This window comes from Pipistrellus hanaki (genome assembly GCF_964339955.1).
Source record: "Pipistrellus hanaki genome assembly, chromosome: 16".
Classification (NCBI taxonomy): Eukaryota; Metazoa; Chordata; class Mammalia; order Chiroptera; family Vespertilionidae; genus Pipistrellus; species Pipistrellus hanaki.
Window position 1 is genome coordinate 17,234,646 of NC_140518.1, and position 13,468 is coordinate 17,248,113.

General features: G+C 42.6%; 1 protein-coding gene and 1 long non-coding RNA gene across 3 annotated transcripts in view; one reads left to right on the top strand and one right to left on the bottom strand.

The window, feature by feature from the left end:
• TEX2 (testis expressed 2) overlaps positions 1–13,468 on the top strand; it is a 96,896-nt gene that overhangs the window by 64,824 nt on the left and 18,604 nt on the right. For both annotated transcript variants that reach the window (XM_084864141.1, XM_084864142.1), the window contains exons 6-7: positions 5,473–5,619; positions 10,919–11,018. In XM_084864141.1, the coding sequence (XP_084720267.1) occupies positions 5,473–5,619; positions 10,919–11,018 (247 nt within the window). The remainder of the gene's footprint in view (positions 1–5,472; positions 5,620–10,918; positions 11,019–13,468) is intronic.
• LOC311611723 lies at positions 1,675–9,004 on the bottom strand. Its single transcript, XR_014793141.1, has 3 exons — positions 8,868–9,004; positions 2,246–2,277; positions 1,675–1,725 (listed from the first exon to the last, which is right to left on the bottom strand). It is a non-coding gene; the product is annotated as an uncharacterized lncRNA (long non-coding RNA).

Here is a 13,468-nt window from a genome sequence, read left to right on the forward strand (position 1 = left end):
CACAAACACTTGGATGCTAGTGTAAAAGTCAGATAACAACAAGTATTATTGAGGATGTGGAGAAATTGGAACCCTTATACATTACTGGTAGGAATGTAAAATGCTGCAGCTGCTATGGAAAACAGTTTGTTGGTTCTCAAAATGTTAAACCGTTATATGACCCAGTAGTTTCACTCCTAGGTATATGTCCAAGAGATATGAAAACCTGTGTCCACACAAATACTTGTACACCAATATTCATAGGAGTAATCTTCATAATAGCCAAAAGTAAAAAATAGCTGAAGTATCCATCAATTGATAAATGGATAAAGTGTGGTATATACATCCAATAGAATAGCATTCTGAAATTTAAAGGAATGATGTACTACTACATGCCACAGCTTAGAAAAACCTTGAAAACATTTTACCTAGTGAAAGAAGTTATTATAGTCACAAAAAACACATATTGTATAATTCCATTTATATGAAGTGTCCAGAATAGGCAAATTCATTGAGACAAATTAGTGGTTGTTTGCCTCGGCTGATGTTAATGGTAGTGGTAGGGATGGAGTTGGGGAGAATTGAGGAGTGGCTGCTAATGGATTTAGGGTTTCTTTGGGGAGTAATGAAAATACTCTAAAATTGGTTCACAGCTCTGAATATACTAAAAACTATTTATTGTACTCTATAAATGAGTGAATTGTATGGTATGTGAGTTATATCTTAATAAAGCTATACATAAAAAGGATACAAAATTATGTTAGTTAGATCCAATTTTGTCTGTTTTAAAAGTTTTATATCCTTTAAAAGAATGTGTACACACACACACACACACATACACGTATATGACTAAAAGGAAATATAGTAAAAAGTGTTTTTATTTTATTTTTTTATATATATTTTATTGATTTTCCACAGAGAGGAAGGAATAGGGATAGAGAGCTAGAAATGTCCATGAGAGAGAAACATCGACAGGTTGCCTCCTACACACCCCCTGCCGGGGATGTACCCGCAACCAATGTACATGCCCTTGACCAGAATCGAACCTGGGACCCCTCAGTCCGAAGACCGACGCTCTACCATCGAGCCAAACCGATTTCGGCTAGTAAAAAGTGTTTTTAAATAATTATATCTGGATAGTGGGATTATGGGTGTTTTCTATAATGACCATGCATTGTTTTTATAGCTAACAGCCCTGGGGAAGGGTCTTCATTGTACTTTCTCCTGGACCAAGCAGCCCTTTGTAAAACTCGCAGTGGTACCAGATTGTATATGCTCAAACCTTAGGATCAGAGGCACTAAGCTCTCTTTGTAACAAAAAACATGGGCTGGTCTCCTGGCCATTTGTAATAGGAAAGGTTATACCACAAAATTAAGTAAATCTCTACGACTTTATTTTGGAGGTTAATTTTTAATAACATGTATCCCGAAAGCTACTCAGTTATGACAGTCATTTTCACCTTCAGATCATTGACCTCTCTGACTGCTTTTTGAAAGTTGCCCTTTGTAAATGTACGTATGAATATAGTTGAAATGGTGAAATGGGTAGTTTTCCATTCCTTCCTACAGCCAAACAGCAATATTAGGAAACATATGTACATTTTCTTAAAGTTCTTTAATGTTTATAACATTCATTGGAAGTGAGTTCTTTCTAGCAGCCTGTTGAATCCAGACTTCGTTCATAAACTGCTTTGAGGCATTCTGAATGTTTTGATGCTCTTGGATTTTTCTTTGTTCTCAATGAGTCTGTGGAGAGAAGCCTGAATTAGAAAAAGGAACTGTTGAAACAAAAAACAACCTGCTTGTCAGTTATTTCTGAAATTTGTTTCCACATCATATGCCCTTGGCTTGGATATAAATTGTGAAATAGCCTTTGTTTCTTGCTATTTAAAAAAAAATTTTGTTGTTGTAAACCTGTTTAATGTGAATAACTAGGGTTGTAAAGAAAAGTTAATAAAGGTTAGACTCTCCTGCTTGAGAAGGGAAAGAGAAATCTGTTCTCTTACATGGCCTGCAGATCTAAGGAAGACAAGCAGTACCCTCTGTGGGCAGCAACTAGGCCCTACGGAATTCCCCCAGGGAGGAAAGCATTGTCCTAGGGTGAGTGTTTGCTGAGAAGTCTACATATCTAATCTGATCTGACTCAAAGACAAGACAGTAATCTCAAAAAGCTGGACCAGGTCCCCTTAGGGGTGGAGTGCAGGTGTTCAGACCGAGAGAAAAGTGATTCCATATAACATGTACAATTTGTGGCATAAGTACTCACTGATCACAGACTTCTGCTCCTTTGTCCAGGACCTGGTGGTAGAAAGGTCTTGGTTAATATCAAAATATATTTCTAGTACAGCATTAGAAAAGCACAGAATACTCTTCAGACTTTAAAATGAGTGAGGTAGAACCATGTCTTCTGAAATAGAATGATCAACATGTATTATTTTTTAAAACTGTCATCAGAAAGGGACCGGGACTAGGCGGTTTGCCTTGTCATGTGTAGGAAATATTTCACAACACCAATCCTGGTGATTTTGAGAGAACATATTTATTAAAGCTGTGGACAGTGAAACAAAGGAAAGGCTTAAGACAGCAACAGGAGTGAGCCTAGACTGGGCTGCATGGACTCAGGAATGGAAACTGAGATACACAAAGAGAGACCTAGAAGACAGGTTGAGGGGGTCAGCCCAGAATGAGCTGCTGCTGCCTACTGCTCCCTGCTCCCAGGTTGCAAATCTTGTGGGGACCCTTAGAGCTTAGGAGAAAGAAAGAAAAGATACACACCTGAGAAAAGAAGGGAGCCATAGTCATACTCAAGAGAATGTGCATTGGGTCTTTTGTCTTAATGGTTTTTATCTGTTTTCTGAAAGCGGGAGTTTTTTTTTTGTTTTTTTTTTTTGGAGGGTGTCAGGGGAGGGTCTTAATGGAATATTCAACAGCTTTCCAGGTGTGTTCTTTAATACGTTGATACATCAAAATGAGCTTATAGGGTACTTTGTGATCATTCTCTGGTCAGCTTTACTGCTTTACTTTTTTTTTTGTCTTGGATTTGTCTGGCTTTAATTGGATTTTTTGTTATTTATTCCTCTGACTTCATCCAGTCTGGGCTTTGGCTTGGCACTAATGAAACTAACTGAGTCTCTGTTATCTATCTCCCTGACATGGAGGATTTAAGCTACTTACTCTCTGGTAGGGGAGGAGAATGTAAACCATCCTTGGTTAGAGAAGATAAGATCTTGCAATTTATTAGCAGGCTATTATTAATTGTGTTGCCTTGTTTAACTATTTGTCTGTTTCCCTCATTCCACATTCCACTTGTCAAGGAATTTTCTTAGCATCTTATTCTTCTGCCTCAAAACCAGAGTTTAATTTTTTTAATGAGACTCACCAATATTTACTAGGGAGACCTTTCAAAATACTCCAAATTTGAAGGACTCCTATAACATAAAATATCTCCTTTCACATGCAATAACATTAGTTGAAAATGCAAGTTAAGCCCAGGTCCCCAAAGAGAAAGATGGCACAAGCTCTGACAAGACTAGTGGTCAGGTGGGTGCTGGGCAGTCTGATGGGCCCTGCACAAGCTCAGTGAGCAGTTCACCAGGCCAGATCCTCAGAACTCCAGGCTTCAGAAAAATCACACACAGGTACATGCCATAGACCTTTGACGTACTCACAAATCATCACATCCCCAAGTGTCAAATTCATGAGCACCAAGCCCCTCTGTACTGTGCTTGTGGCCTAGGCATGCAGCTGCGACATCAGCACAGTCACAGCTGCCCACCCCAGATCGCACTGGTATGAATGCATATGTATGGGGCATGGAGAGGATGAGGGTGTCTGGTGTGGTTATGGCTGCAGGCAACCTCTGAGGGTAAGACAAATGCATTTACATAAGCCATAGAAGTGAAAGGGTGAATAGTTCACAGATTTCTTTTTTTTTTCTTTTTTAAAAATATATTTTATTGATTATTTACAGGAGGAAGAGAGAGGGATAGAGAGTTAGAAACATTGATGAGAGAGAAACATCCATCAGCTGCCTCTTGCACACCCCCTACTGAGGGCGTGCCCGCAACCAAGATACATGCCCTTGACCAGAATCGAACCTGGGACCTTTCAGTCCGCAGGCCGACGCTCTGTCCACTGAGCCAAACCGGTTTCGGCAGTTCACAGATTTCTACACTCCCAGTTCCTTTGGCCTTTGCTTTCCAAGGCTAATTGTTTCTATAAAGTTACAGTCTAATTAGAAACCTCCGGATAGGGAAATGTCTGTCACACCAGGAGCCAGTCACAGCCCCTCTGCCCTCCCACAGGACTCAGGTGGAGATCCCGGAGGAGGGTGTGAGTCAGGCTCTGCCAATAAATGAGGGGCCTCAGGCAAGGCACTGAACTGGCTCTGAATCTGTTTTCTCATCCCCAAAATAGACATAAAAGTTCTGTCTTTCAAGGTTTTTGGGAGGCGTAAAAGAGGGAGCCTGAGGAGTCTTGTCACAGGGTCTGGCCTGGCCTCAGTGGACAGCAATAGTGACAACAATGGTGACCACCATGCATTACCTGCACTAACCTCCAAACCGCACCATACTGCCTTAGATGTCACTGCTGCCTCTCTCTCCCTTCTTCTTCACCCTCACCAGGCCGTAGTCCATTGTGTCATTAGCCTTGGAAATTGGAGAGTGATCTAGGTTTGCTCTTCTACCTTGCACACTGGACATGACAGATGTTTTAAATGGATTGTATCATTTGGAGGTGAGGCCCAGGTGGGAAGAGCCACAGGAGTTTCACCAAATTCCTGAGAGTGACTCTCTAACCCAGGACTGGAATTCTCAACCTCACCTGTTTGTTACATCAGTGGGAAAGATTCTAAAAATCTTGATACCCACTTAAATTAGTATGTCTGGTGTAGGACTCAGGCATGAGTATTTTTAAGCACTCCCCTGCACCTCATTTGAAAATGCAAGTTAAGCCCAGGTCCGCACTGAGAAAGATGGCACAAGCTCTGACAACATGCCTCATTTCTTAAGACCACTTTCCCAAGTCATGCTCCCTCTGCAGCCCCAGAGAACCATGAGTCACATAATCAGGAGCTTGAATGTGAGAGTCCTGAGCATTGGGAAACTCTGGGGCTGCCTGGTGAGAACCAGCCTGACAGTTACTCATCCAGGGAGCCTGAGCCAGAAGAGAGATAGGCAGACATTTGATCAGTCCCGAGTTAATTTGGGGTGGGGGAGGGGGCGCGCACACAGCAATTTGGCTGAACTAATGGTATCCATAGAAAGACTGGTAGAAAAATAAAACAGGTGAAGAAGAGTTTTTATCTGTGATGGTGGCTTTTCTTTTTTTCTTCACTGACATAGTGTGGGACTTGTAATTTATAGGGGGGAAAATATGACTCATGTCATCACCCATCTCTATAGGGAAGGACCTTCAATGACTATAAAAATAAGCACCTGTCTTGTTCTCCAGTTGCTTTCTAGCTAATTTTGGTCCCTTTTCTTTTGCCAGTTGCCAGAGGCTCCGCCTTCTGAGGAGGAAGAACAGGAAGCCTGGGTGAATGCCTTGCTTGGGAGAATGTTTTGGGACTTCTTAGGAGAGAAGTACTGGTCTGAACTGGTGTCTAAGAAAATCCAAATGAAACTCAGCAAAATAAAGGTATTCCAGTTCTTCATATTTCTTAATTTCTGGAAGTTTTGTACCATTGTATTGTCAGTGAAATACAATGGTACCAGTGAAATACAATGGTACTACTCTTTAAAGAATATAACATATGAGATTGTATAAAGCATATAACATATGAGAGTAGTAAGTTCTTGCCAAACAACATATCTGGGCTGTGACCTTGACCATATGACTAATTGCATCTGAGACTTAGTGACCATTCCTATTTACTTATTTTCTGTGTTGCCCTCATTGTAATCCATTCTAGGTCATAATCCAGAATTCGGTTTGGGAAAATGTGAGCTCTTGTAGCTCGCATTTGTCATATAGACTTTTGTTATCTCTAAGTTAACATTTAGCTTAAGTTAGTATTTCCAGCCGGGACCAGTTTGGCTCAGTGGATAGAGCGTCGGCCTGTGGACTGAAAGGTCCTGGGTTCGATTCCGGGCAAGGGCATGTACCTTGGTTGTACCAGTAGGGGGTGTGCAAGAGGCAGCTGATCGATGTTTCTAACTCTCTATCCCTTTCTCTTCCTCTCTGTGAAAAATCAATTAAAAAAAAAAAATTTAAACCATATCATTTAAAAAAAAAAGTTAGTATTTCCAGAGGCCACCCAGCCACCCGGTCTGAGCCACACAACATGCCTCCTTTCTTAAGACCACTTTCCCAAGTCATGCTCTCTGCAAGCTGGGGAAGTTAGCACTGCACTCTAAATGTGTCTGGGGTTGACCTTTCCTTCTGGCCAGATGGTATTTTATTTTGGGCTCTCTCTTTGCTGAAGAAACAGTCCTGATGCTGATTTAGACCAACTTGGAAGTGAGTTTAAACTGCATAAGTACTCCTGATGGTTGCCACCGAATAACTAATTTAATATCACCTTTGGTAACCAAGAGACCTTGTTTAGGTGATTTAGAAGTATGTTTTTGACCCAGCAAAGACCGAGCCAAGGAAGAGTTACTGTGGCCCCCAGATCTTCACTGAGAGCTAGTACAGTCAGCAAATTAAGTCAGTAGATCTTTGGGGTCAAAATACCTTTGAGCAGCAGAAACAGATGAATCCTTTCCCTAGAAAAAAAGCACAGTGACAGAATCTTGCCCATGGCCTCAGAGAGTTCAAGGACTCCATGTTAGGATACTGAGCTAAGTGAAATTGCAATGGAAGGAAAACATGGGCATGGAAAAGCTTGGGTTGATTTTTGGGTAAAGAACAAGCTCTGTCTTGCTTCCTGAGCCCCCGATGAAGAGGAGAGGCTGCCTCCTAAGCAGGAAGAGCAGATTTTGAGGCTAAATTCAGGATAGGCATTTGGGAGCTTTGTCTGTTCTTCAGGTGGATTGAAGATTGAACCCACCTTGCCAACCAGGTCCATGGAGGGAGCAGGAAGCGACAATGGCCCTCCCATGTTTAGAGATGAGAGGCCCACAGCCAGCCTGGAGCTCACTCACCCTTCTTGGATTTGGGAAGTGATGGAGAGTTTGAGTTCCTGGGCTGGCACTTCTCTTTCCCCAGAGACTGTTGTGGCCCTTCCCTGACCAGGGGGCTGGCAGTGTGCAGCAGAAAGCAGGGCATGCCTGCACTCCCGATGGGACCCTGCTCTCCCTGTGACACGCATTCCAAACAATGAAGGGGGCAGTGTCCCCCGCTTCTCTTTGGAGTCGGAGGTCCCCTTGGTGAAAACAGTGGGTTCCCTCATCCCAGAAGAAGTGAGGGAAAGTCTTTTATTTTCATTTTCTCCCATTGCTCATCACGTGAGCTTCTGTGTAGAGGGCCGCCTGGGAAGGCACATGGGCAATTTCTTTAATTATCAGTCAGCTGAATTCAAGGCGTAGGCAGAGCCACACCTTGGAAACATGTTTCCCCAAGATGGTGGACATGTTGTCAGCTTGGCCTTCATATCAGCCCAGGTGTTGGCAGGAGCGGGACTAGATATGTAATCCAGGCATGCTAGGGCCTACTTAAGAATGCAAATAAGTTGGTATAACTTCCTGGTATTGGGGGTATAAATATAAATGCGCAGGGAGGGGTTATGGTCCCTTGTCATTATCTTCGTGCCTCTCCAGCAGACAGATGGCGGCCCACCCAGCTTAAAATCTATCTCTGTGTCTTCTCTCTTTATTTCTATTATTTCTCAATCCCTGGCCGCCTCCACTTAGACCCGGTTCATTCATCTCTCTTTCCATAGGGGATGCAGAAAAGGGAGATCCCTGCCATGTTTGGCCCCCACCAAATCAGGCCCCTGCACTTCTGCAGTTCACAAACTGACTCCTTTGGTTTTGTGAGGTCAGAAGTGCTAGAGGCCAAGAAAAGAGACCAAGATCCAGTGGCACCTGCCGTTCAGAGGCAGGGGCAGTACACACTCCATCGCTGACCTCAATGCCTCCACTCTGACCACAGCTGCCACCCAGGAAGTGCCCCGTTTACCAGAGGGGACCTTACCCTGTCAGTGGAATAGACAGAATGGTAGCAAAGTATTATCTAAATTCTGAACCTACCAGTTCCCCTGCCAAAGGAACTCATTAGTATCACCAATATTCAGATATCCCTGGAAGAGTTATTCCTCATTATAGTGAGTTTGATTAATGGCTACTAGTTAAGAGCCAGAACGGCTGGAGGAGCCTGAGCTGTCCCCCTGTGACAATGACCCTTGCGTACTGTAGCCCTTGAAGGCCTGACATTCGGAGAACTCTTTGCTGGCCTTGCCTGCATTCTCAGATTGTCAGCTGTGCACATGATAATGACTTGTTTTGAAAGAGCAGTCTTGTGTTTATATGGTGAACGGTGGGTTTAAAACAAGCTGATTTTCTGCCCCAAAAGCAAGTAAACTTGGCCTCGGTCAGCTGCTCTAACACCACCATGGGATTCTCAATATTTAGGGGCCTCTGCTATTACTGCATATAGCTGCTCACATGCCACCCACCCACCCGAGAATGTCCCATACACCTGCACACCAGTCCCCCGTTTAGGAGGATAAAGAACATGCAGTGAGTTCCTGTCACACTGTGGTGCCCTTTGGGTGGGCAGAGCGAGGTTCTGGTTGAAAAGAGCAGGAGGAGTGGCCTTTCTTTGCCTTCCCTGCAGGGCAGGAAGGAGGCTGTCCCAGGGCCTGGACGCCAGAGTGTTGATTCAGATCAGAGATCTGAACAAGGAGGGGCTGGGGGGTGAGAATCTTAGAATTGGGTACTCAGATAAGTAAGTAGGTTACCAGACCCTGCTGATGATCCCCCTCCTCATTCTATAATACTTACTGGAAATGAGAGCCACCACACCCTGCCCAGTCTTTCTCCTCCAGTCCCCTCCTCATGTTTAGGTCCTTCTGGAACTGCAGGGTGTAGGATGGGATGGGGTGGGAGGTTGGACAGGCCATGAGGAAGGACAGCACGTTCCTGTCTCTGTATTTGCTCCTCTGGCTCAGTGTTGAACACCTGTTCCCATAGAAACCCAGCATGCTCCTGACATGTGGGTATTAGAATGACAATAATAGACTAAAAGCATGGGGGCAGGCAAGGGTCCAAGATTTTGGTTACATTCTTGCCAAACAGCATTCTGTAGGCTGATTGGGAGGTCAGGGACCATATAATATTAATGTTTTGGAATAAGCTATTCCAAACACAGAAACCACCAATTCAGAAATATACATTTGAATACTGTCTCTAGTCCTGCTTTGGCCATCACAGACTTCATAACCTCTTTCCATTAGCCCCTCCCCACCTGCAGAATATCAGAGATAAAATTCTCTGGCTGGTGAATCCTAAAAGTGTGTAAGTTTCTCTGCAGAGAGACAGCTGAAGAGGTCCAGTCAAAAGAGGCATAAATTCATGCCTGCCTAGATGCTACTTCATTTTATGGGGAATGTTTAACATAACTTTAATTTAAAAATCTATTCTAAATTTTACAAAATTATTCTAATGTTCAAATGGAGAAATTAGAGAATTAGAAAATCTGGGGGGAAAGAGGACTTTCCAGATTTTTAAGTGTATAAAGCTATAGTAATAAAGCAGTTTGATACTGGTAGAAATCAGGGTGCTCAGTACAGTCTCCAGTGTATTGGGAATCATATTTAAAGGTAGCATTAGTAGTGAAAGTACTGGAGGTTCAATAAATATGTTAAGATACCTCACTAATTATTAGGGAAAAAATCAAAGTGGATTCCTAATTGACATCTTACACTAAAATTAGGAATAGACTAAAGATTTTTTTTAAATACACATACATAAATTGAGGTGGAGGAAACACAGATGAATTAATTCTGTAGTCTTGAGGCAAAGTAGGAATTTCTAAGCATGATATTAATCCTTTTATGTTATTTCCTCTAGAGTAAGTTCCTACTGATAGCTGTATTAGTTGGGGTCCCACTCAAATGGAGGAACCTAAGAGGAAAGTTTAATAAAGCAAGATTTATGAAAGTGTGGTTTCTATGTAGAGAAACCAAAAGGGATGGTGTAGCACCCCAGCAGTGAGGAGCAGCTGTGTGTGGGAGACGGAGCGGGACACACACACACACACACACACACACACACACACGTGCTGCCTGTCTGACAGGAGCTGTGGCCTTTAATAGAGGGAGGGGACAAATGTCGGACAGCACTCTTCTCTGTAACTTACCTTCCTACAGGTGCATCTCATTGGCCAAGTCCAACCAGAAGTCGGAGGGCAAGAGAGCTTATCAGCGTGATTTGCTCAGGCCAGCCCTGTTATAGGGAGAAACTAGAATCCAGGGGCAAATGAAAAATGTCAGCACAGGGTCAAGGGATGTGGGTGTTTTTTTCAAGGATTTCAATAAACAGTGTGAATTTGCCTGTCAGAAATGTAGCAATTTCATAATTCCCACTGGTAGTCTAAGAGCTGTCCTTTTTCCCCACACATTAGCCAACAGGGTATTATTAACCTGACCAACATGGCCAGCTCCTTCTCCACAGTCAGGTCTCTGGCCAAATGCTGCTCCTCAGAGAAGCTTTCACTGGCCTCCTTAGCCAACATAGCCAACCCCACTTATGCCCCAGAATCCCTCTCTCCCATTTTATTTTCTCTGTAGCGCTAACCAATCTCTGAAGTTGTTTGTCTACTTGGTTATCTGTTTCTGTCTCTCCAAGATAAACCCCATAAGAGCAGGGATCTTGTCTGCCTCATCCATGGATCTGTCCATAGTACAGTGCCTAGTAGTGGTATGTGCTCAATAAATTTGGGTTAAATAAATGTGTCCCCAAAACCTTAACCATCATTCCTTCTGACAGTATGTTCAGTTCTAACATTTACCAGGGTACTAACGTTTCATTCATTGTTTACTTCTTTTCTCCAGCTCCCCTACTTTATGAATGAACTAACTCTGACGGAACTTGACATGGGGGTGGCTGTGCCAAAAATCCTTCAGGCCTTCAAGCCTTATGTCGATCACCAAGGTAACTCTTAATTGACTTTAAAGAGGAATGACAATTACATGAGTGTGAAAATGTCTCCATCACTGCAGGTTGAATACTAAGACTTTGTGTGTGAAGGGAGTTGGGGCTTTTTAAGTTGTGTATTTCATGCTGGTTGTTTTTGTTCTTAACAGTCCCAGCCTCACACTGATGGGAATAGATCAGGACTCCCGCTCCTATTCCTTTTAGTCTCTTGAATCCTTAAAAAGTCCTCCTTCAGCCCTAACCAGTTTGGCTCAGTGGATAGAGCATCAGCCTTCAGACTGAAGGGTCTTAGGTTCGATTCCAGTCAAGGGCATGTACCTTGATTGTGGGCACATCCCCAATTGGGGTGTGGGGTGTGCAAGAAGCAGCTGATCGATGTTTCTAACTCTCTATCTCCCTCCCTTCCTCTCTGTAAAATATCAATAAGATAAATATTTTTTTTAAAGTCCTCCTTTAGCCCAAAGATATTCATATGTCAGTTGGGACCTGAGCTTTTGTGACTTAGAAAACAGTCCCTGCTCTGTATGGCTGCAGCTCTTGCAGTGTGAGCCTCACTCCCCTGTCCCAGGCCTCACATATGCATCTGCCCAGCCCTGACCTCTTTCCAGGAACTGCCTCTCCTGTATATCCACTTCTTTACCTCGCCCCAACCTCTAGCTTGCAGATTCTTTGATCTTCGTATTTTACATCTTTATGTTCTTACCACTCTTAGAAGGCGCTTAGGTGTTTGAACAAGGAAGACATATTGTCAGACGATACTTTGAGAGTAAGTCTCTGTTGGAGGAAGGTTCTCAGATTTGGTTTTTAAAACGTGCTACTGGCATTATTTATGCCTACTCATGTGTGTTGGGAAAGAAATAATTGATTAGAATGCTTAGAGAGTTTAAGTAAATGTAAAGATTTATGTGAATTTTATGGCATGTAGTTTTAAAAGGACCTTGATGGAAATTTAGTACTCAAGAGTTTGGTAAAAAGAAGATGGAGCCAGGTAGGCAAGAATAGTCTGTGAGCAGGCAGGAAAAAATGTGCCCATCATGCAAACAGCTGACTTTTTATCTTTTTCTTTTTCTTTTTTTAATTTTTTACCTCTTGACACCTTTATTGACAGGATTCACTTGCCAGGGGGAACTGGGGTTTGCAGCTGCCTTTTTGTCTGTAATATCCCTTTCGAGTGAACCTCTTTCCACCTACACTGGATTTACATTGTTCCTCCAAAGGCTCAGGAACAAAGTAGGGAAGAAAATACAACTTTTTAAGAGAGTGATATTTGTTTTTGAAGTAAAGGTTTTGGAAAATTTAGACACTCTAGCATCTACTTGTGTCTCTGTATGGCTATATCAGATGGCTCTTGGACCATATTTAGTGAAATAATTTTCTGTGTTGTATACATTTGATATAAATTCAAAGGGATTTTTTTCTCTAGTGCTACAATTAGCAGCCCTATTTCTGTGGCAATGTTTCAGCAGACAGTGAGCCCATATTTTCATGTTTTGAGCATCTCATTGATTTCAGAGAAAGGTAGACCACAGTAGTAGTTGCAAATGTAAAAGTCCACCTAATACTGCACGTTGAGATCACCTATAACCACTAAATTATGTCTGCACTTTAATAAATCTGAGTGCTCCTGGGTTTGGTCAATTCCTGGTTCACTAAGAGTAAAACTAGAACAGATTCTTTGCAAAGGATTTAGTTGGAGTTCTCTTAACCATATTTGGAATTTTAAAGGACACATCATCTGAGTTAGATATGTAGCTAGAATCTTTGCTCCATTGTCGATGCACAAGTGCTCCTTTCTTCCTCTGCCTCTAGCAGGCTCTAGGCTGCCCTTTACTCTTTGCCTCTAGGAATTGACTTGCATGTAACAAGCTGGTAAATGATCAGCTAACATAACCCTTCTGAGCCACGGGCTTAAAGAAAGTAAATAGTATGTGTACATGCTCTATTTTCCAGTGCATTAGCACTGTCTTATCTCAAGGCCGAATCCGCCCCTTGTTGAATTAGAAATTTCTAATGACAAGGAAACAGTGCCACAGCTGGGCCTTGCTGCATCTGAGTGTCCCTCTAGCTTTGAACTCTGTAGCCTCCCAGGGCAGCTTTGTCAGGCCCTGAGTGAAATTCACCAGCCATCTAAATCTTCAGTCTCTTTCCTGTCCCTCTGAAGAGAGACATTTCACTAGATCACCGATTTTCAACCTTTTTCATCTCATGGTACCCATAAACTAATTACTAAAATTCTACGGCACACCAAAATTTGTATCTTTTTGGCGATCAGATTAAAAAGTATAATTTTGATTCATTCACACCAGAAGTGTTGTGCTGGCTGTTGTTATTTTTTTTATTTGACAGTGTAAGGGAAAAGAAGTCAGTGCCTGTGATTAACTGGTCAGGTATTGTATGTTTTAAAATTTCTCGTGGCACACCCATTGAAAATCACTGCACTAGATAAA